The 21,348-nt window shown below is 39.8% G+C and overlaps 1 protein-coding gene across 3 annotated transcripts in view; it reads right to left on the bottom strand.

Moving 5' to 3' along the window:
• Positions 1-278: 278 nt before the first annotated feature.
• Positions 279-21,348, bottom strand: part of LOC131689567 (protein yellow-like) — a 44,337-nt gene continuing 23,267 nt past the window's right edge. For 2 of the 3 annotated variants that reach the window (XM_058974760.1, XM_058974758.1), the window contains exons 2-3: positions 1,630-2,465; positions 279-1,571 (exon numbers count right to left, since the gene is read on the bottom strand). In XM_058974760.1, the coding sequence (XP_058830743.1) occupies positions 511-1,571; positions 1,630-2,122 (1,554 nt within the window). In that variant the 5' untranslated portion in view covers positions 2,123-2,465 and the 3' untranslated portion in view covers positions 279-510. Of the gene's footprint in view, positions 1,572-1,629; positions 2,466-10,466; positions 10,722-21,348 lie in introns of those variants that run through there. The other variant, XM_058974759.1, reaches the window with a different exon arrangement.

The following is a 21,348-nucleotide window of genomic DNA, read 5'->3' as shown; positions in this document are numbered from 1 at the left end:
TAGTGGCGGTTGAAAGTGAATAGCAGTGGAGTGGTAAATTTGTAATCCTCTGTGGTTTAACTGGTGTGAGCTCACGGCATGTCATCATCATGTAACTGGGGAATGTTTTCCGTTTACCGCACTGGATTAGAGCAGCAGGCTGTGGGAAAAATTGCGAGAATTTCATTTTCATACCGATGGTATCGTGATGTTTTGTTCAGTTCGTATTTCGTTGGCGTGAAAGATTAATTTTGCATGACCAAAACATTCCAAATTGAATTGATATCGGTCAGATAACATTTTCCAAAAGCACCCGAACTCGTTTATTTTAAGATTTATATTTTCACCAGTTTTTAACTGCAAAATATCAACATTTAGTTTGGTAAATTTTAAAATCTATTCACATTTCGTAACATCAATTATTTACAACACACTCCCACTTACACGATAATTAAGATACTGAACGGTAACTGAAATCAGGAATTATTTTCAAGACAAGTTCTCGATGCCTCACGAAATATTCAACGCAACCTATACTGTGAGAAGCTTGGCTACCAGCGTACAGATTGCGATCGTGATGATACTGCCGAGTGTGGTCTTTGCCCCATTCCTGCCGCTACCGAATAGGCCTGCCGTTTCCAGTCGACTTGAGACGGGCGTCGTCGACGAAACTCCGTAGTGCACCAAACTGTTGTCAACCTGGCCATCATACCGGTATCTGACATCGTTGTTGAACACATTGTCTGGTGTCTGGACGTACCCGAGAGCTCCTGTTTTCGATCGAAGAATCCTGAAATTGACCTCATCGGTGTGTAATTTTCCAGCGACAAAGTTGTGCAGTCGGTTAATCACTACGTAAAGATAGCCCTCGTGATCGAAACCCATTCCGTCGATCCACTGGATATGGGTCTTGTCACGCGCTACTACGATTTGATTCTTTGCGGTGAAAGGTTTGTACGAATCCCACCGGGCTATTGCATGTTCACCAAGTAAACCGAAGTAGAGTTCGCCTTGGTTGTCCATAATCATTCCATCCGTTTGGGAACTCTTTCTACCGTAGTCGGTTACGGATTCTAGAATGTCACGCGGGCTGGCTTTCAGTACAAATTCCGGATCTCGAAGTAAAGAAGCTGGCAGAGAATACAAGTGATAGCTGGATAGTGGACTGTAGTAAACGTTACGTTCGTAGTTTTGGTTGCCGATCAAAGGATCGTTCTGTGGATCTATGTCATTCTGAATGTGCGGGTTATAGTACGGACCCAGAGCAATTCCGTCGATGTGGATCGAAAAGTTTAGCTCGGTATCGTTGACGGAGAAGCGCACAGCATTCTGGGCAGCTCGCATCGAGTTGTTTTCTCGCACCTTCCAGGAACGGTTGAGTTGCCGGGAGTAGACAACGATTCCCGGATCGCCGCCGCTGTTGTCGGTAATATACGCGAATCCTCCGAAAGCGTCGTCAATGACCAATTTGTTCAAATAGTTGGCTCCTGCTGGTACTACCTCTGGTGGAAATTCGTATCGCACGATGACAGTTCCGTTGCGTTTAAGATCCAAGAGTAGAATTTTCGGTGGACAGGTTACGTGATTTTCGCCTGTAAGAATGAAAATTGTTTCTTAAACTGTTATAAATGATATTTCATGTCAGCTTACCTCTCTGCAATGTTTCAGTTCGCCCGGAATCCACTACCCACATGATGCCGTACTTATCAACGGAAATACCCTGGACGAATTGTAGCGCAGAACAGTTTCCTCGACGATTCATTTCCCAGGATGGGAACGGAACGATCTCCGGATCGGATCGTCCATTGTTTTCCGGCCGGACGAAGTATCCGAGAGTGGCTGGAACGCCGGCCAGCATGCGAGGTACCGTAACGTACAGTCGGTTTGCGTATGGTTTGCAGTCAGATATCAGCACGTTTTTAGGAATATATTCCCCAAGGTATAAAGCCCGGGCACGTTCATCTTCACTGGCAAATGCAAAGTCCAGAACATTCCACTCGTACACAACTCGGAACTGTCGGTCCGACTGCGTTGTCGGACTACCGGGCGTAGGTGGATTGAAATTCGGCTGCGGCTCTTGTGACCGGGATCCAATCACGAAAAGGCCTAAACAAAGAACCACCAACAAACTATTCACTGTCATTTTTACGTAAATTTCAATTGCACACTGCTCGAACTGTTCAAAATAACTTCTATAGACGGATTCCGCGCTGGATCGCCAATTATCGTTAGGTGTCTAATGAATGACTGTTTCCTTCGGTATCGTTCTTCTTGTTAGATTCTGACTACGTTTCACTACAACACTGCTGTATCGTTAATTCTAGTCACAGTATCTTTAGCACTTTATCGTGTCATTTTGCAAAGGCGAACTTTTCCTCTCTCCTCCCCCTGATATGTAGGTGGCCTCACTACTCCATCACATGTTCATTTTCAATTATCACTTGAACATCCGCACTGACTTCGCTGCTGGGTGCTGGGTGCAAAATCTGAGGAGGAAAATAACAAACAAAATGAATACTCGTTAATTTAATTATTTCAAACTTAAATATTTGGGTCGCTTTCGGTCCCCGAGTGTCTAGATAGATTTGAAACACGAATGGAAATCGAATCATCACGTGTTTTGAAAGTACCGATTCGATTTACACTCGATTCCCGTTCGTGTCGTGTCGTCGGGGTGCATCGCGATTTTGTGACTTTGTTCAATGTTTAGTACCTACTAATCAAGGCTTTTCTCTTTATATTTGCAGGTAAATTTCTACTGAGCAGCCGTCGTGTTCTGTCTGTTAAAATAGTCAATTACCGATCCGCCGGTGTTAATTGAAGGAGCGTGAGCAATTCGCAATGGAAAGCGAAAACACAGTCATTTGATAATGGTCTGTGCATTTTAAATTTGTCTTTTAAATCACTTCGCAAGCATGTGACCAAGATGAGTAAAAGTGTGATATTTAGCCTTTTCATATATTACAGGGATGGTGTTTGGGTTGTATTTTATGAAACATTTTTGTTTTACACTCAAGTGTAGTGCGATAAATGGATGGACTCATTATTTTATCCTATTATTAGTGATAAGTGATTGAGAATCGAGCATTCGATCCTTTCATGTTTTTTCTATGATATCTTCTGGAAAGGTTTCACAAGGTATTTGTTGAATTATAACACATATAACTATAACGGGATATATGGCAAACAGAAATCTAAATATTGATTTTACATCCCATTACTCAACAAAAATGTACAATTTCAATACACTATGCTATATTTCTCCTTAGAAGAGAAAAATTTGGGTAAAAATTAATTTCTCTCCACTAACGAGAAAATTGTAAAACCTCATTTACCTGAAACCTATAACTAAATTAGTTATGGAATTTACGTTTCGACTTCGTATCATCAGAATCCGACACTAAGTTAGTGACAGGACTAAGAAGAAAAATAGCATAGTGTATCTTGCATTGGGTTGCTAAGTACCAAATGCTTCGATTTCACTAGTTCTCATCGGTTTAAAAATGAATTACTTTTTTGCGGGACATCACCCTGGACTACAAGTTTGCTCATGAACACAGTTAGTGTCTACGTTTGTGGATCTAGCGTCTATCCGGCGCTAGCTTAGTTTTTTCACTAAGTTAGTGTCGGAGTCTGATGAAACGAAGTCGAAACGCTAATTTCATAACTAGTTCGTGTTCTTTGAGCACATACATCGACTCAAATTTGAATTTGTATACCGCTATGTTGAATTCTAATATATACTTTACAAGTAATAATAAGTTCGAGACATTATATTTATGAAGAAAATTTTTTCCAGCTCATACAAAACTCTTTCAGAATAAAGCGTTATATCTAACACTTCCTCCCTCCAAGACCTCGCAAATGCTTTCAGAATATAGAGATTTGTACTATTTATGTACTCCATCAGTTTAGAGTTATTCAGAATGACGTCTGAGCTGCCCCAAATGATGTGATGAGCATTTGCATCATTGCCCATAACGAGCGAAAGCCCATTTCTACTACAATATTATACAACGCTGTTGGAATCATCAGAAGGAGATGAATCGTTTTGCGGTAGATATGCTGAATATACTTTTTGTTCATGTAACCGACTGCACAGTTCTCGCGAGTTGTGAGTATGAGACACGCGTCACTTTTCCTTGCTCAAACTGAATTTTTTATCGAAAACTAAACCAATGAAAGCCATAATCATCTCATAATCCAATTTCCCTACTGCTAGTTTCCTGATACATGCAAAAAGTATCAGTAACGAAATTGGTGTATTTTTATTACAAACTTTAATGCAGACTGGAAGACCGGAAGATTGGAAGACTGGAAGACTGGAAGACTGGAAGACTGGAAGACTGGGAGACTGGAAGACTGGAAGAGTGGAGTTTTATTGGATTCTGAGATGATTATGACTTTTATTGGATTAGTTTTCGAAAAAAAAATACTGCAAAAAAATTCAGTTTGAATAAAGAAAAGTTTTTTTTCAATAGCTTTTTTTCCTTGAAAGTGCCCAACCTGAATTTTTGACGGTAGGGAGGGATCATAATTACCTATCTTTGAACAAAATTTCATCCAAATAAAAGATAGGGTTTTTTTGTAAATCGACTTTAAATTTTTAAAATCGATTTTTTAGTGTAGGAATCAATGAGGATTTTTTTCAATATTTTTATTAAAAAATTTGACTAATTTTGTGAAAATCACTCCTACAACATTTTTTGTAGGATTTGTCATTTTAGACTAAAGCCATTTGAAAAAAAAAATTGGTAAAAAAAGTTCAACCATTTTTAAAAGACAGTCTAGATCACTTAAGCATGAGCATGATGACCGCACAATTCGTAGTTGCTACTCCATGATTGACCAGAACAAGCGAAATTGCACAGAGAATCAACAGATGTAGCCTGGGAGTAGCTATCCACCCCTCAATGTGCACATTCCGAGAGTTCTACACTTTGAAATGTCAATAATGGCGCCGGCCACGTCTTTACAGTCGTCGGGAAAGGAAAGGAATGTTAGTGTGACAAACGTTATTACGGAGACCGTGTATACCTCTGCATCTCCACGTTTGCCACGGGAAGGAGCTTTTGTTAGTGGGATGGGGAAAAAGTTACACAAATCTGGATTCACCTTGATAAGTGATATGATCGGTGCAGCTCTCAGAAGTGTTATCATGTGTATATTGATCTGGGCAGCCGGCTGTCGAAAATTTGATTGCTTGTTGAATTAATTCGGAGCTACTCATTTTGTAGAAACATGCAACAAACTTCAACTCCGGACAGCCGACTGTCGGGTGTGTTACTTATGTTTAGCTATATCAAATATTTGTCAATCGGCATGTGAATGATTTTATTATACTCTGTCGCTTTATTTCGGTGTAACATGGAAGTCGTGTAGAAACAATGGTAAAGCTATGGGCAATGGAGCGAGATGCTTACTCTCTTTACGAACGATGAAAAATATACCGATTGTAATTCAAACATTATTCGCACGCGTCATGCTACCTGAAGTGCATTTTGAGCGGTATAAAGTAATCATTACCTAATGGGATTTTCGATTAATATGCACCGGTGCAGTTGAGTGCACTGGTTTTTCACTTTCTAGCAGAAGTTTCAATGTAACATACCCAGTTTTCTGCACTTCTGCTAGAAGGTGCAAAAATGGTGCAGTTCCAATGCACTCCACTACACCGGTGTCAATCAATCGAAAATTCCACAAGTATCTGAAGCAAATGATTTTGTGCGGCGAATATGCAACCGACAATACACAAGCGTGATATTAGTACTAGAAATCTAAACAGTAATGGTAAACATAAGGAACAAAAATAACTAATTTAAATTAAATTTTGCTTTTTTGTGTTTCGAATTCATCTCGTCAGTAACTAGCACCATCTGGGTGTCTAGTTAGACGATGTATCTAAAACTAGTACCCAAATTAGCACTAGTTAGACACAAAAAATTCCAAACAGTTCACACGACATATGTGAACGCCTAGCCAAATGTCCAAAGTGGTGTCCCGGGAAGCAAATATAGCTCTGGTTTGCTGACGAGAAAGCGAAGACGAACTCGTGTCTTTTGGTTTAAGAACTGGGTATTAGTTTTAGATGTATCGTCTAACTAGACACCCAGATGGTACTAGTTACTGACGAGATGAATTCGAAACACAAAAAAGCAAAACTTAATTTATGTTAGGTCTTGTGCCCTTAACGCACAAAGCGTTTTAGTCCAATATTCCCTTTTGGGAATTTATTGCAAACTAATTTAATTCAACGATAATTATAAGCATTAAGCGAACAGATTCGTGTTTAACAAAATTCATAAAAAAAAACATTATAGAAGCAAAATATTTCGCAATTACACCGATATGTTAATCGATTAAAAATTTGCCAACCTTCTCTCCTGTTTAGAGAATTACTTGGCCTTTTATAACACCCTTTGGTAGCTCAGAGTGTCTGTCCACAAAGAACCTTTTTGCTATTTGGAACAAACCAGTGGTGGGAAAATACCGGTTGAGTACCGGTACGGTAAACCAAATTTCCACAAGTGTTTATGTTTCCATTACATTGTGTGCTGTCATATCGCTGGTTGTGTTTATACGAGACACGAAAACCAAACCGAGTTTCGTTTACACAGCACCGCGGATTGGTTTTGATTTTCGTTTACCGGTGCACGAGTATGGGAAGGAAACACGAGAATAACGAAACCAAACTTCGGTTGTGTTGCGGTTGTGTATTCGGGTTGATGTTTATCGGCTATGCTAGTGCTGCTAGTATTTTCATTAAGAATTCTAAACAAATTTCTTTTGGGTATAATATAAGGTATTTTTTCGGTTATTGAAAAAATGTAAGAAATATGTCAAAAGATCGCAAATTGATGCCTGCCGTCATTTAAAATCTGAAATGGCGAGCTATATTCAATACTACTGATGTTCAATAACGTTTTAATCGTAAAAAATGTCATGAAACAAGGGTAGTTTAGATATCGGAAAGTTGTGTAGAGATTAAAAGTTGTTATTCGTCGTTATTTTGCATCCCAATATGGTGTTATTTTCACGACGATTTAGCATTTAAAAGCATGCATATTTAAATAGGCATATATTTCCAAGGAAACGAAACTTGAATTGCGTCGTAAATTAGAAATTCAAAATGGCGGCCTATTCATGATGATTTAACAACTAGCATGGTTACATTGTGGACCAATATCCACCCTAATGATTGAAGGTCGTTTTACATGTTTTGTTGTAATGAGACAGACAACTTCGTGATTGGACACAATGTGAATAATTTTTTTATTCAAATTATTGCGCAACATTTTTTAAAAATTTAATTGTTCTGCAATAGATTTACATACACACATCGATTGGTACCGCCGGAAATATTTATTCCTTAAAGAAACTTAGTTTCTAACGGCGGTCTGTAAAATGAAAGTGTTTTTGCTATTCGTTAGTTGATTGCTGTTCTCAATGAATTAAGTTTTTTAGTAATTGAATAATATAGTGGTAGTTTTCTCTAAACTCGAATGTTCGCGACCGAATGTTCTAGATGTTTCAAAACGATGTACAATAACAGCAAAAATAACAGAAATACGTATTACCAGAACTCAGTAAATAAGCACCTAATTGTGAGATTCCCCCCACTTGCGTCTGAGTTGCTTACCATATGTAAATAACACACACACATACACGCAATTGCCTCTGTGCAAGGATAGATGTATCAATACGATGCGCCGTAGCAGTAATAATAAGGATATATGTATACAAAATGCGTGTAAGGATATATGTATACAAAATGTGTGCTCGAGATTATTCGAGAATCGCCTAACCAGCGCAACCAGACGTGGATTAGATCTCATTGATACGACTATTGGCGATATAAATACAGGCCACTTTGAATGCATTGAGTGTTAATGTGAAGTTTCAAGTGATTCAAGTTATGTTTAATTGATTTCATTAATTTTATTGATTTCATTAATGTAATTGATTTTATTGTTTTTGTTATTTTATTGAAAATGCTGATTTCATTGTTTTCTTTAATTTCAATTTATTTATTTTGACATTAACATCAATTTGTATGCTCTAGACAACTTTGCCAAATCAAACATATCTACATTTCATGGTTCAGCATTGAAATAAACATCAATTGTTGAACTTTTAACAACTGCTCAGAACCAGCCATTTCGATATTACCCCATTGACTCTCAACAACTAATTGAACTAAATTCAGTTGATTCGGCAGCACTGCAGACGAATTTACTGCTTCGGTGCTTACCGTGTACAGAAAAAAACCAGGCTCGGTTTTCTAAAGCCAAACCGAAACCGCCAGCCCCCTGTCAAGGACGACGTCTCTGTACAGCCAGCATCACTGCCATGAAAGGCAAAACATTGATTTTGAACCGAATGATTAGAAGCTGTATTTAGTTACAAAATGTCGATTTTCTGAATGATATGATATTAAATCATCCCACAAGATGCAAAACGTCGTGTGGAATGCTTGAATATCGAGCATAGTGCCATAATTCTTTGTTTGGGGCTTTATAGCTATAACACTCCATATATGTCGGTCGATGTCAAACTCAATATGATGGTATAGGGTTGCCAGGGGGCTGGAAACCGCTGCTGAGAATACATCAACACAAGTTGAAATTCGTACACTCATGTAAACGGTGCTGAGTGGCTCGGTTTGGTTTTAGAAACTGAGACTCTGTGGAGGTTTTTCTTTCGTTTACCGTGTGAACGAAATCAAAACCGAATACGATGTGCATCACTCGTTTACACGTGTTGAGATTTTGGAAACCATACCAGTACATGTAGGGGAAGATGGGGTAAAACGCACCCCCGAGGCAAAATGCACCCCTTGATTATATCGAAAACAGCTGAAAATTTCTAGAAAACGGTAACACCAGTCGGAAGTCCGCCATAGTAAACCTACACTGTCAAAGTTTGATAACCGTACATCAATAGCAGCTCGAGAAATAAACAAAAAACAAAAACGTGCTTTTCTCATGTAATTATTGTTGCTCGTGCAACAAGGATTTTTCGCTCTTAGAAATACTGTTTTACTATTATATTAGAGCATTCCAGATCTATTTACACCGTTGTTCATTATTCTATCGCACTACATATGAAAAATCTACTAAATAATTCACTTTTTGCTAAATTTATATCTCTGCTCCATCGGGGGCAAAATGCCCTCTTCTCTGATTTTGCTGGTTTTGAATCGAAAACAGAAAAATCGTTCTGAAAACATACCAATTGCATAACCTAAGGCTATTTAATGGCACACTTTTGTGAAATCTCGTTAGAAAACAAAACTACTTGCTTGTTCACCGAGCATTCTGCCCCGTTGTTGTGGTACATCTTGCCCCCGCACAGGTGCGTTTTGCCCCGCTTATTTTTCGAAAGGTTATTTTTAATGATTTTGAAAAATTGAATTATTTTCATGTTTTTGAATATTTTGCAAAGCGTTATGGTTTTGATTACAGAGGAAAATGTTGGCTACACGATATCATTAATTAAATTCTCCCAATTGATGTTCTATAGCTTAGTTATGATCATATTTTCTTAGGGGGTGCGTTTTACCCCATCTTCCCCTACCTACCGGTTGGTTTTCTTACCCACCTCTGGAACAAACCTAATACTTCCAAATGAAACATTGCACGATGAGGACATCAATGGACAAAATAATAGTTCAGCGAGCTTGCTTACAAGGTATTGGCGCTCTAAAGCGCTTAGAACACAGTTCTTCGCACGCGAGACGAATAAAATATTTTTAAGTTTATGTGAAGAAGCTCTCTAAACTATCAATAAAGTAAGGCCAAACACCCCCATGCAATGTTCCACAGACGCCACATGCTTCAAACGCCTTCTTGTTTTTGGACATCATGATTCGGTCTAGTGAACAATGGTAAAAACAATATCCAATCACCTCAACCCCCAAGTCTGCAAACGAAATGAACGGAATTAAAAGCACGATCTATACGATACGGCAGGCTTCTGTCACTGGTACAGTACGTTAACGGTAGGTTAAAATTAGTCGCATGCATTTTAATGGAGGCGCTCACACACAACATCAACGACACGCAATGTTTTGAACGTGGGAATGGCGCATGAGAAGCGCATTCAATTCATCCTGACGAGGCGGTGACAGGCTCTCTCTCTTTCTCAGGTAGGGGAGACCGGGGCTGGCTGGCCGAATTTTGCTTTCGGAATCTCTGTACTCTTTCTGGTTAGACCTTTTGAAAACCGGTTTGCGCTGTCATGAAGATACAACCCTTGAGCACATATGTATTTTTTTCATTCATGAAAAAAATCAGGGAAAAAGTTATTAGCAAACAAATGCGGATAGAAAAATCGGCCAACCAACCCCAGGGCTGGGGTAGTTTGGTAAAATAAGTTAAACATGTCAAATGTATCAGTGGAAAACTTTTAATTAAAAAAGATCGTTTTTTCGTATATCTGTAAATCCACTCTTCACTTTTTAGTCTTTTTAACTTATTTGGACTTACCTTTGGCAGCTTTAGTGAATTTTTTAATAGCTCTCGCTGATTTTTTTCCTCCGCCAGCGTACGCTTACGTTTGATTTCATTTTTCTGTTTCCCCCAATGCAGCTTTTATTGGGGAATCGGTCAAAATTTGAGACGATCTGCGTTTACGAACTTGCCACTTCTTCGAATCAGATCGTTTACTCGCCTTGGGAAGAGGTCTGACGTCTTCAGAGAGGCTTACATCTGCAGCAGATTCTATGCTAATGGACGAGTGTGACTAATCCCACCAGAAACTCATCAGGAGGAAAAATTTCAGGGATGAAGTGGCACACGCAAAAGACTCTGAAACCTGCTTGGCATTTAATTCATAAAATATCGGAATCAACTTTTTTATAAACAATTTCCGACTTTTAATGATTCTAATCTCTTATTTCTATTTGGTAATATTTTTGATTATTTTTATTATTTATTTCTCGTGTATATTTTTCCTTATAATATTAGCATAATATCAAATTTTGCTTTGAAAAAGGTTGGCATTTCACAAATATCAAAGTGCACATTACTCTACACTAAATTTACATCTCGGCCAATCAGCCCCGCACAGAACTCGGCCAACCTACCTCAATGTATATTTTCGAGAACAATCACGATTTACACAAACAAATATATGGTTACACTGGTAACCGTTATACCATTTTGTTGGGTTTTGAATACCATTTCCAGCAGTACAAGGTTATTGCAAATCGGACGTAAATTGATTCGCGTTACACATATTATTTTTCAGAAACAGAAATTTACTCATTAGTGCCGAAAAAAGAACAAACGTGTTCCTGTACAAACGCACCACCAAAACATCTGAAATTACGTCGGAACATTGGTGACCTAATACCCCACCAAAATCACTATAGATGTCGCTACTGCGTATAATAGCCTTTTCATAAACGGCACTCGGCCAACCTGCCCCTTCGGCCAACCAGCCCCGGTCACTCCTCTCAGCTACGCCGGCATGATTTCTATGCCAACATCTAAAACGTCGCGTTAGGATCGATCCACAATAAATAGAATCAATTTCATTCGACACAATTTTGTGATAGTCGAGTTCGTTTAATTTGTTGGTGCACCATAGTGTTAAGTTTTTGTTATTCACCGACATGCCCAAAACAACACATTTCTTCAATTAGCTATCCAATATTTTCGCTTTTTAACAAATGTCTGCCGTACGTTATCTGACTAGTGAAAATCGAGCTTCGAGCAAAACAAGCAGAACAATTTGAACTGTCAGTGGGGCCCATAATTTGTGTGCCCGCTGAGATGTTGACTTATGTCAGTGCAATACGAATGGGATAGGGGTGCCATATACGCGCTCTCTCTTCTATGAAAATCGCGGCAATCGGGCAGCTATCATAACGGATCATCCATAAATAACGTAGCATTATATGGGGGAGGGGGGAGTTTTGTATTTTGTGATGATGTGTGACGACAGGGGGGTAGGGGGTCATGTCATGCTACGTAGCTTTTTGCCTTTCTCATATAGAAAGGTTATGTAATCACTCTGAAAAACGACAACCTAATCCCAGCCCAGAGGGCCGAGTGTCATATCCCATTCGACTCAGTTCGTCGAGATCGGAAAAAGTCTATATGTGTGTGTATGTGTATATGTATGTATGTATGTGTGTGTGTATGTGCGTATGTGTCAAATTATGTCACTCATTTTTCTAAGAGATGGCTGGACCGATTTGCCCAAACTTAGTCTCAAATGAAAGGTGCAACCTTCCCATCGGCTGCTATTGAATTTTGGATCGATCGGAATTCTGGTTCCGGAATTACGGGTTTCAGCGTGCGGCCACACAGAAATTTCTCATATAAACTATAGGAAAAATTAAAAATAGAATTTTTATTTTTGATGCTAAATGTGTTCAAGTTGCATGAAACGTCGAGATTTGATGCAAACTCAAAAAAAAAATTTGACGACGATTCACTTTTTTGGATTTTGGCACATTTTTGCCTTTCTCATATAGAAAGGTTATGCAATCACTCTGAAAAACGTCAACCTAATTTTTTTTCGACTCGCATAAGGTTTCTGGATTTTAGCAGGGGCATAGTTGATGGTTTACGGAGAGGGGTTACACCCCTTCCCTATAGTTCACTCCCTTCCTTTAAATATCTCCTTAAATCACCCCTCAGACCACCACCCCATCCAGCCCTCATACCCCTCCCTTTCAACCCCATCATCTTTAAACCACCACTATATCACAAAGCATACCAATTTAAGCTGGGGAGTCGTTCGTTCATGGGACTTTCGCCCTCCTCACATACCCACCCCCGCATGACAAAATGAGTTAGCAAGCAGATAACATTGATCTAATGCTGATTAGGCTAATGGAGTATGATATTTTTTTGTTTCAAGTGTTTCACAGTCGACACGTAGCTCATCAAGTTCGTGGCTGGCATGCCATTATGTATAAGTGCAAAGTGTACTAAGAATGTAATGGACATTTCCACAATTATGTTGAACATAAAAAGCCTCCGTGCCATAGTTTAGAGAAATGAGAAAAGCACAATTGCACCGCTAGGTGGATTAAAACAGGTTTTAAAAGGGGAATAACTAACATCGTTTTTATTCTTTTTAATTTTACGGGACAAGGAGGGTGGGGGGAGAATTAGCGTTAAACTATGTAATTACCATGGGGGGGGGGGTACTTAGAGATTTGTGACGAAATGCTACGATGGGCTACACTGGCAAACTATAGTTTGAAATTCTTCACCAAATTCAATGGCATTTTGCCAGCTGCACCGAGGGGCCTCTCTCTTTTTAAAAAGACAGTCTAGAAGAGATGGAAAAACAAGTTTTTACACATATTTTGGAGAAACAAAATATGCGATATAGCTTTTTGTCACAAAGAGTTTCATTAAAATCTGAGAGGGTGCTGCCAACTCTGAATAGGATTTAGCTCGAAATTCGTCCACTATGGAACTATTTAATTTAATTATTTGAAAGTAAAATTAGACCATTACTCTTCAAAATGCCGGGGATTTTTTTTAATTCAGTTTTCCGTGATTCATCGACTGGCTACACATATTATGTATTCTCATAAAAAAGTCAATCTACGGTTTTGGAGAACGATCGATCTGCGGGTGTGATAACAAATTCGCTAGGTGTAATCGAAGTACAAGGACATAAATCGGGTTTGAGAATTGAGTTCGAAATTTGCAATTACTAACGGGTTCAAGATATCGCATCGTATGCGAGGTCCCAAAATCAATTTTTCTGCCGAAGGACGCCCGCAAATTCGGATTCGCTCTAGTTTGATGAAATGTATGTTCGCAGCGGAGCGGAAACAGAAACTCCCATACTCCATCACCAACAATATCGTTGTTTGGTACAGCCTGATCAGGTCTCCTGGGTGGGCACCCCACCATGTTCCGGTTATTGTACGGAGAAAGTTGATCCTTTGTTGGCACTTCTGTTTCAGATACCTAATGTGACATCCTTAGGTTCCTTTAGAGTCGAACCAGACCCCGAGATATTTGAAAGTTGAAACCTGAGCAATAGTTTGACCCATTAATTGAAGCTGTGGTTCGCGCTTCCTTGAAAATACGACTAGCTCAGTTTTCTTCGTGGAGAACTCGATACCCAGCTGGAGGGCCCAAGCAGACAAATTGTCCAAGGTATCTTGCAATGGTCCTTGCAGATCGACGGCTTTGGGACCTGTAATAGAGACCACACCGTCATCTGCAAGCTGCCTTAATGTGCAGGAATTGACAAGACATTCGTCAATGTCATTCACGTAAAAGTTATAGAGAAGGGGGCTTAGACATGAGCCCTGGAGAAGACCCATGTAGCTAATTCTTGATGTCGATAAATCACCATGCGAAAAATGCATATGTTTTTCAGACAGCAAGTTTAGCAAAAAGTTGTTTAGAGTCGGTGAAAGACCATGCTGGTGCAGCTTCTCAGAAAGAATTTTGATAGAAACTGAATCAAAAGCCCCCTTTTATATCTAGGAAAACTGATGTCATCTGCTCTTTGCTAACATAAGCCATTTGAATTTCTGTTGAGAGCAACGCAAGACAGTCGTTCGTGCCTTTGCCTTTGCGGAAACCAAATTGTGTATCTGACAGTAAGCCATTTGGTTCAACCCAATTGTCGAGGCGAAACAAAATCATATTCTCGAACAACTTTCGGATACAGGACAGCATCGAAATCGGTCGATACGAGTTGTGGTCGGAGGCTGGTTTTCCTGGTTTTTGAATGGCGATGACCTTCATTTGCCTCCAGTCATGAGGGACAATATTACCTTCAAAAAAATTATTAAATAAATTCAACAAGCGTCTCTTGGCTGATTCTTTAACAAGTTAAATTTGATTCTGTCTGGCCCTGGGGCTTTATTGTTACATGACAAGATAGCAAGTGAGAACTCCACCATCGAAAACGGTGTTTCGTTCTCGTTATTGTGAGGGGACGCGGCGCGGTAGATCTTCTGTGCCGGGGCGGAATCCGGACAAACCTTCTTGGCAAAATCGAATATCCAACGGTTTGAATATTCCACGCTCTAGTTAGTACTGTTTCGGTTTCTTTAACGCCGGGCCGTACTCCAAAGAGTGCTCATCGATGTTTCTCTCGTTAGTCCGTCGACGAACCGGCACCAGTAGCTACGTTTTTTGGCTTTCATCAAACTCTTCATGCATGTTTCCGCCCTCGCGTACTGTCGGTAGCTAGCTGGAAGCCCGTCGTGCCGGAAGGTCTTATACGCAGCTGTCTTCTCAGCTTACACGTCTGAGCACTCTTCGTCCCACCATGGATTGGAAGGACGCCCGCGTGAGTTCACGTCTGGTACGCGTTTAGTCTGAGCTTGAATCGCGATATCGAGAATCAAGCCAGCCAGGAACCCGTACTCTTCCTCCGGAGGAAGCTCTTGAGTGCACTCGATTTTGTCGGATATCGCAGACGCGTAGCTCTTCCAATCAATATTTCGTGTGAGGTCATACGAAACATTGATTGTATTCGGTGGCCCTGAACCGTTAGCAATATTAATTACGATTGGCAGATGGTCGCTGCCGTGGGGATCAGAGACTACATGCAATCTAACCGCAGCGGTGTCGAATAGAGGGACAGGTCTAAGGTGCTCCGTGTCATTTTACCCGTATTCAAAATGGTCATATTGAAGTAGTCGCAAAGCTCATGGAGTAGGGTAGATCGATTATCGTCATGAAGACAACCCCATGTCGTACCGTGGGAGTTGAAGTCACCTAAAACTAACCTCGGTGCGGGGAGGAGTTCCGCAATATCGCAAAGCCGTCGGTGGCTAACTGAGGCTCTAGGGGGGATGTAGGTGGAAGCAATGCAAAGGTCTTTGCCTTTAATTCTGGTTTGGCAAGCGACAACTTCAATGCCTGGTGTCGAGGGGAGGTCGATTCGATTGAAAGAGTAGCACTTTTTGATCCCCAAAAATACTCCTCCGTAAGAGTCTTCTCGATCCAAGCGAATAATATTAGAATCGTGGAAGTGTAGGGTTATTTCTGACGTGAGCCATGTCTCGCATAGGGCAAATGCATCGCATTTCAAATTATTTAGTAAGATTTTAAACGAATCGATTTTCGGGACAATGCTTCTGCAATTCCACTGTAGAACAGTGATTAAATCCGTGACCTCGTTCGATGAATTAGCAATCGAAGGATACAATCGCTGAAAGGAGGGGCCATTTCGCATTACTGCGGGGAGAAAGCTTATCAAGATGCTTTTAAGGAAGTCAGAAATATTTAAAGCTGTAATAATCCGGTCCACAATGTCAGAGAAATTTATTAAGCCAGCGCTGTTTTATTTCTCTGGCTGAGATATGGGAACACTTGGGGTTTTTGATGTTCTGGGAACCCCTTTTCTGAGCTCAGGTTACTGAGACCGGGAGCGACTTGCTTCGGTTTTGCACCAGTACTTCCTTGAGTAGTTATTTTAGGGGAACCATGAAGAGACACCTTCTGGCCTTTACGACGAAGCTTGGGAGAGGAAATGTTCCTCCTTTTTCTATTGCTTCTAGGCACAGCAGAACATGTTCCCTCCTGGGGTTCATCCAATAGCCTTCGTCAGTAGACAAGTTGGTATAGATGTTCGTAGAGACAGGTGGCGTAGCTATCTTAAGCATTTCTGCAAAAGATCGCTTAGAGCAGAAAACGCTTAAGATTCTCCTCGCGCTGTTTGTACGCGGGACATGAAGGAGGATCATGTGGGTTTCCCCCACAGTAGAGACACTTTTCGACATCTCTTCCACATCAATCACCCGCATGATTCCCACAACGGGTTTTATTGCTACAATGGGAGGCAGTGTGCCCCAGTTGTTTGCAATTAGTACATTTCGTGACCTGCGGCACAAATAGGCGAACAGGTAGACGAACCTTGTCAAAGAGGAGGTAGTTGGGTAGGGCAGAGCCGGAGAAGGTCACCCGATAAGAGTCTGAGTTGACGTATATTTTCTTGCCGTCAGCTGCGACTGATGCTGAATGCAAACGTTTGCATTCCAGTATCTTCACTGGCTTAAGCATGGGGTCTTTGAAACAGCCAGTCCCATATTTTTGCAGGTCTTCGCAATTCAGACTCGAATCGGAAACGACCCCACTGACTTCAACCCTGCTAGCTGGAATATACACCCTGTACTCCTTCGTAAAGGGCTCGTAGCCAGCAATATCGTTTGCCTGAGTTAAACTATTAACAATCACCCGAAGCTTATCAGGGCGAATTTTCGATATTTCTGTAACGGCCGATATTTCTGTAATGTCCGAAAGAAGATCACAGATGGCTCGGTGGCCGAGCTTGGATATACTTTGAGCCGGCAAGCCGATTTTGTTTCGACGTTCATCTCACCTTGAGGTGAACCGCCGTCAGGGGAAGTCATTTTTGCACGGGCTTATTGCCCGGTGCACGTTGGTAAGAGATCCAAGAAGGGGAAACGTAAACTAATACTAAACTAGTGTATGTAACGGTATCCAGACGGCTTACTAGACGAACGCTGCTTTACTGGTCACTAACTGGTTAAGGGTATTCAGAAACAGAAACACAAAAAAAGGGAAAAATACTGAAACCTCGACTAGGCGTAGAGTGTGCGAATAACTTTGAACGCGGATTAGCACTATTTGTCGCTATAGAGTGTACGGACCGACAACAAAAGACTTCTATCTCGATTTGTTGCTCGATAACGAATGGCTCATGTTTAATCTTGATTTGCCAAAAGTTCTTTTCGCTGACTTTGGAGGTACTTCTGCCATATGTAAAGTTGAAGTTGCGTGATCGTAGTTCTTGAGTGTAATGTACAAAACGTTCTATTTTTGGCGTAAAGTAACCCCCGATAACGGTATGCGCGCAAAAAAGCGAATGAGTGCTGATTAATCATTTCAAGCGAGATTCCGAACATTTCGTTGTAGGGGAATTGTGGGAAAAACCGACACTGTGGGTAAAACCGACACCCCACAACATTTCCTAGAAATCAAATTTTTATTCATTTCATAATGATACATTATTATTAGTACGTTTATTTAGAGCATTTGAAGAAAAATTGGATTTATGTTAGTACGCCGAATGTAATAAAAATAAACAAAACATACGACAGCAGCGTTCATACTCGTCTGGATGTTAAATTTCGTTGGTAGATTTTAAGGTTTTAACCGAACAAAAGCTTTTCAAATCACCACATTTTTCACTACCTATTATTATCGGCCTGTCCTATGATCAACTAGATGCATTGAAGACGAGTTTGAGAAATTCAATATTTTTAATCGCTTTTATAAAAAAATGTGCGCTGTTGGGGTAAAACCGACACCCTATGGTTAGGGTAAAACCGACACGCTGTTAAGATGGTTGTGTATATTTGCGATTCATTTCAAAATACTGGGGATCTTTGTGACACTTCAATTAGCCTATTAGAACACTATAGTATCAACAGAAATGCACAGAAATACTCTTATTGTGTTTATTTCTTGTAAGTCTCTTTAAAAATCGAAAATTGGAATTTTTGCTTATCTGGTTCTATCGAAGCTGTTGCTATTTCTGCAAAAAGCTCATCAAACCGAATTTCTAGTGTTCTCTTGGTTTGTCATAGACGAACTTTATCACAATGAGACAGTGATCTTATGTGTACCCCAATAGATCGTTGATGATCAGAGTCCGAAAAATCAAATCTGAAAAAGATAGTTTTACTAAGAAGTGTGTGTGTCACTTATAAGTGAATGAATCCAATTAGCAGAACGTAGAACGCTTGCAAATCTTCTCTTACGAAATAATATGAAACTGGAGGTTGCAACGATGTGCGCAAGGATTATTTGGAAATACTCATCAATAAATAATCCTATAGCATAAAATACTCTTATTCATAGTACTACGCTTTCGAACTTTCTTCCCCTCACTACATGATGAAGCAATAAAAAGCACATATTAGCATCATACATACTCACACTTTATTATTCACGCATATATCTCATGTTTAATAAACATAAAGATTTTAATAAAGTGGAGAGAAAATAAATTAAAGGGGGTGTCGATCTTACCCCTATAGGGTGTCGGTTTTACCCGCAGTGCCTACAAAAAGTCACTTTGTTTTCCAAGTTTTACAACCAATAATTTTTAATGAAATTAATTTTTTGAAGCGCTGAAAAAATTAAGTCTTGTTAAGAATTTTCTGAAGAAGAATTCTGCATAAAAACTATAATTTTATTGGTTTGGTGGCAACTTAGAAAAATTGTTAAGCTTAAGGTGTCGGTTTTAACCATAATTCCCCTAAGACTTGGCTAAAAAACAATAGTGAACCATACGTGACCAAGAGCACGACAAACTGTGAGATGTATAAAACAGAGTGCCTCCTGTTTAGGCTTTTGCATTTTGGTACAGATTCTCTAAGAGAGCAGTTTCTGAAATAAAATTGCGATATTAAGTGGATAGATCAGATCATAACAGGGTCGATTGAACTTCCAATTTATTTATTTGTACGGAAACTATCAAATGTCAGTTATGCACGCCAAAATGGTTTAATACAGTAGTTGCTTCTTTGTCGGAAGGCAATAAACGTAGACTAACATGGGATTGTTTTTATATATTTAAATTGTATAGCACTCTCGTATGTTCATAAATCGACTGTAAAAATACAACCAAGCCAATCGTCATTCGATCGTTTCGCACGTAAATCATTGTTATTACCGTGAAATCAATTTAAAACTCCTCGTCGCGTACAACAAGTTACAATGGCGCAGCTCATAACAAACAACCTGTCCATATGGCACTTCTGCGATATGCGTGGTCACACACCGACCAGAGTGCAGGTCTAATATTACAGTCTAGAGAGGTTCTACGTTCTTCCCACTGAAGGCTGCGCATGCCGGACGGGCTCTGCATACATATGTGAGAGGAACCATAACAAAATCATTAAAGGAACAAAGCATTCTGCCGTTAGTAGGCACATGGCAGGATACGAGGTCATCAAGAAGATATGATCTCATTTGGTGGGTGGAATGGTGCACCAATCACACAAAACAACAGCCGAAAAAAAGGCTTATTGTAATACAAATATTTACGATGCCCCGTAACTTGGCACCAGCCGGTCGAACTGTGAACAAATAATTTTACGCTGATCGTAAAATATTGCCTTTAAATGACCGAACCCGTGAATGGACCGGACAGTACAGCTGGAGCTTTCCTTGGCGGTGTCGATTTGCCTTGCGAAGGTCAGAAGAAGACCCCTGCAACACTGACACGAAAAAAGGGACGGCACCGTTTTTTTTACGACCGCTTCAAATAATGATTGCTAAATGGTGCACAAAATTTTCCAATGAAATTAGCATAACGATAATGACGATGGTGTTGATGATGGTGATGTCGACCGGGATGGAGGAAGCATTTCGATATTTGTTACAAACAATTTTCGCTGTTATCGCGGACCATCATCGTTCGGATCGGATGGTAGGGGTCGGTGTTGTAGTAACTTGAACCAATTCAATCCACGCGTTATGATCTACTGTCATCTCCCGTAATTGGGGATGCTGAATGAATTGCACATATCCAGAAAGGATCATCATTTGCATAATAAATTGTTCGTGTAATGGGATCGAATTCCGGGATAGTTTGCATGCATTAAGGTGTTATTATTGCACTGATCCGGTTTGTGGCATTATTTATATTTGTTGATTAAAAATATGGCGACTGGAAAGTGATACATATCATAAATCATATATGTTTCACGTAGTTTGTGGTTTCTCTTTCGTTGCACTTCAGAACGGAGGATGTTGTAATTTACAATGTTGGGGGTGTCATCGGAAGTTTTGTATTTATTATTCCAGTTCTGCTGCACTGGAAGCCATTAATTGAAAATATAATAAAACCTATTCTAATTTTCTTAATTTGTAGATTTCAACAGAAAAATACAAAATGTAACTAAGTTTTCTTTCAATTTTCGGTGATTCTCAAACAATTATTGTTGAAAATTATTTTTAATTTTAATTCAAGTCATACCAAATCGGATAAATCTAGCTACCGGACCAGCATGTTAGCAGTTTGTATGAGATTCCTCGACAAATTACACGAATAGAGCTCCCTAACTTGTATTTTTACTACTAGTTGGCACTGTATGCATCAGTTTACCACCGCAAATGAAAATAAAAAAGATAATTTTATTCTCTACAACTTTATCGAAGATTGTAAATCAATTCAATTTCTTTGGGAGAAGTTAATTCCCTACTCATCAAGACCATTCCGAAAATACCCATATTGATTGGGTTACAGAGAATTTCGCTAAACCGGAAGTCGCCATCTTGGATTGCAAAATGGCGTCAAAAATCATTTTCTGGCACATACTCTTCAAGACCATTTCAAAAATATCCATATTGATGGAGTTATAGCGAATTTCGCTAAACCGGAAGTCGCCATCTT

The sequence above is a fragment of the Topomyia yanbarensis genome, chromosome 3 (genome assembly GCF_030247195.1).
Source record: "Topomyia yanbarensis strain Yona2022 chromosome 3, ASM3024719v1, whole genome shotgun sequence".
Lineage (NCBI taxonomy): Eukaryota > Metazoa > Arthropoda > Insecta > Diptera > Culicidae > Topomyia > Topomyia yanbarensis.
Note: the sequence above shows the minus strand (reverse complement) of the source record. Positions and strands in the feature narration are given on the sequence as shown.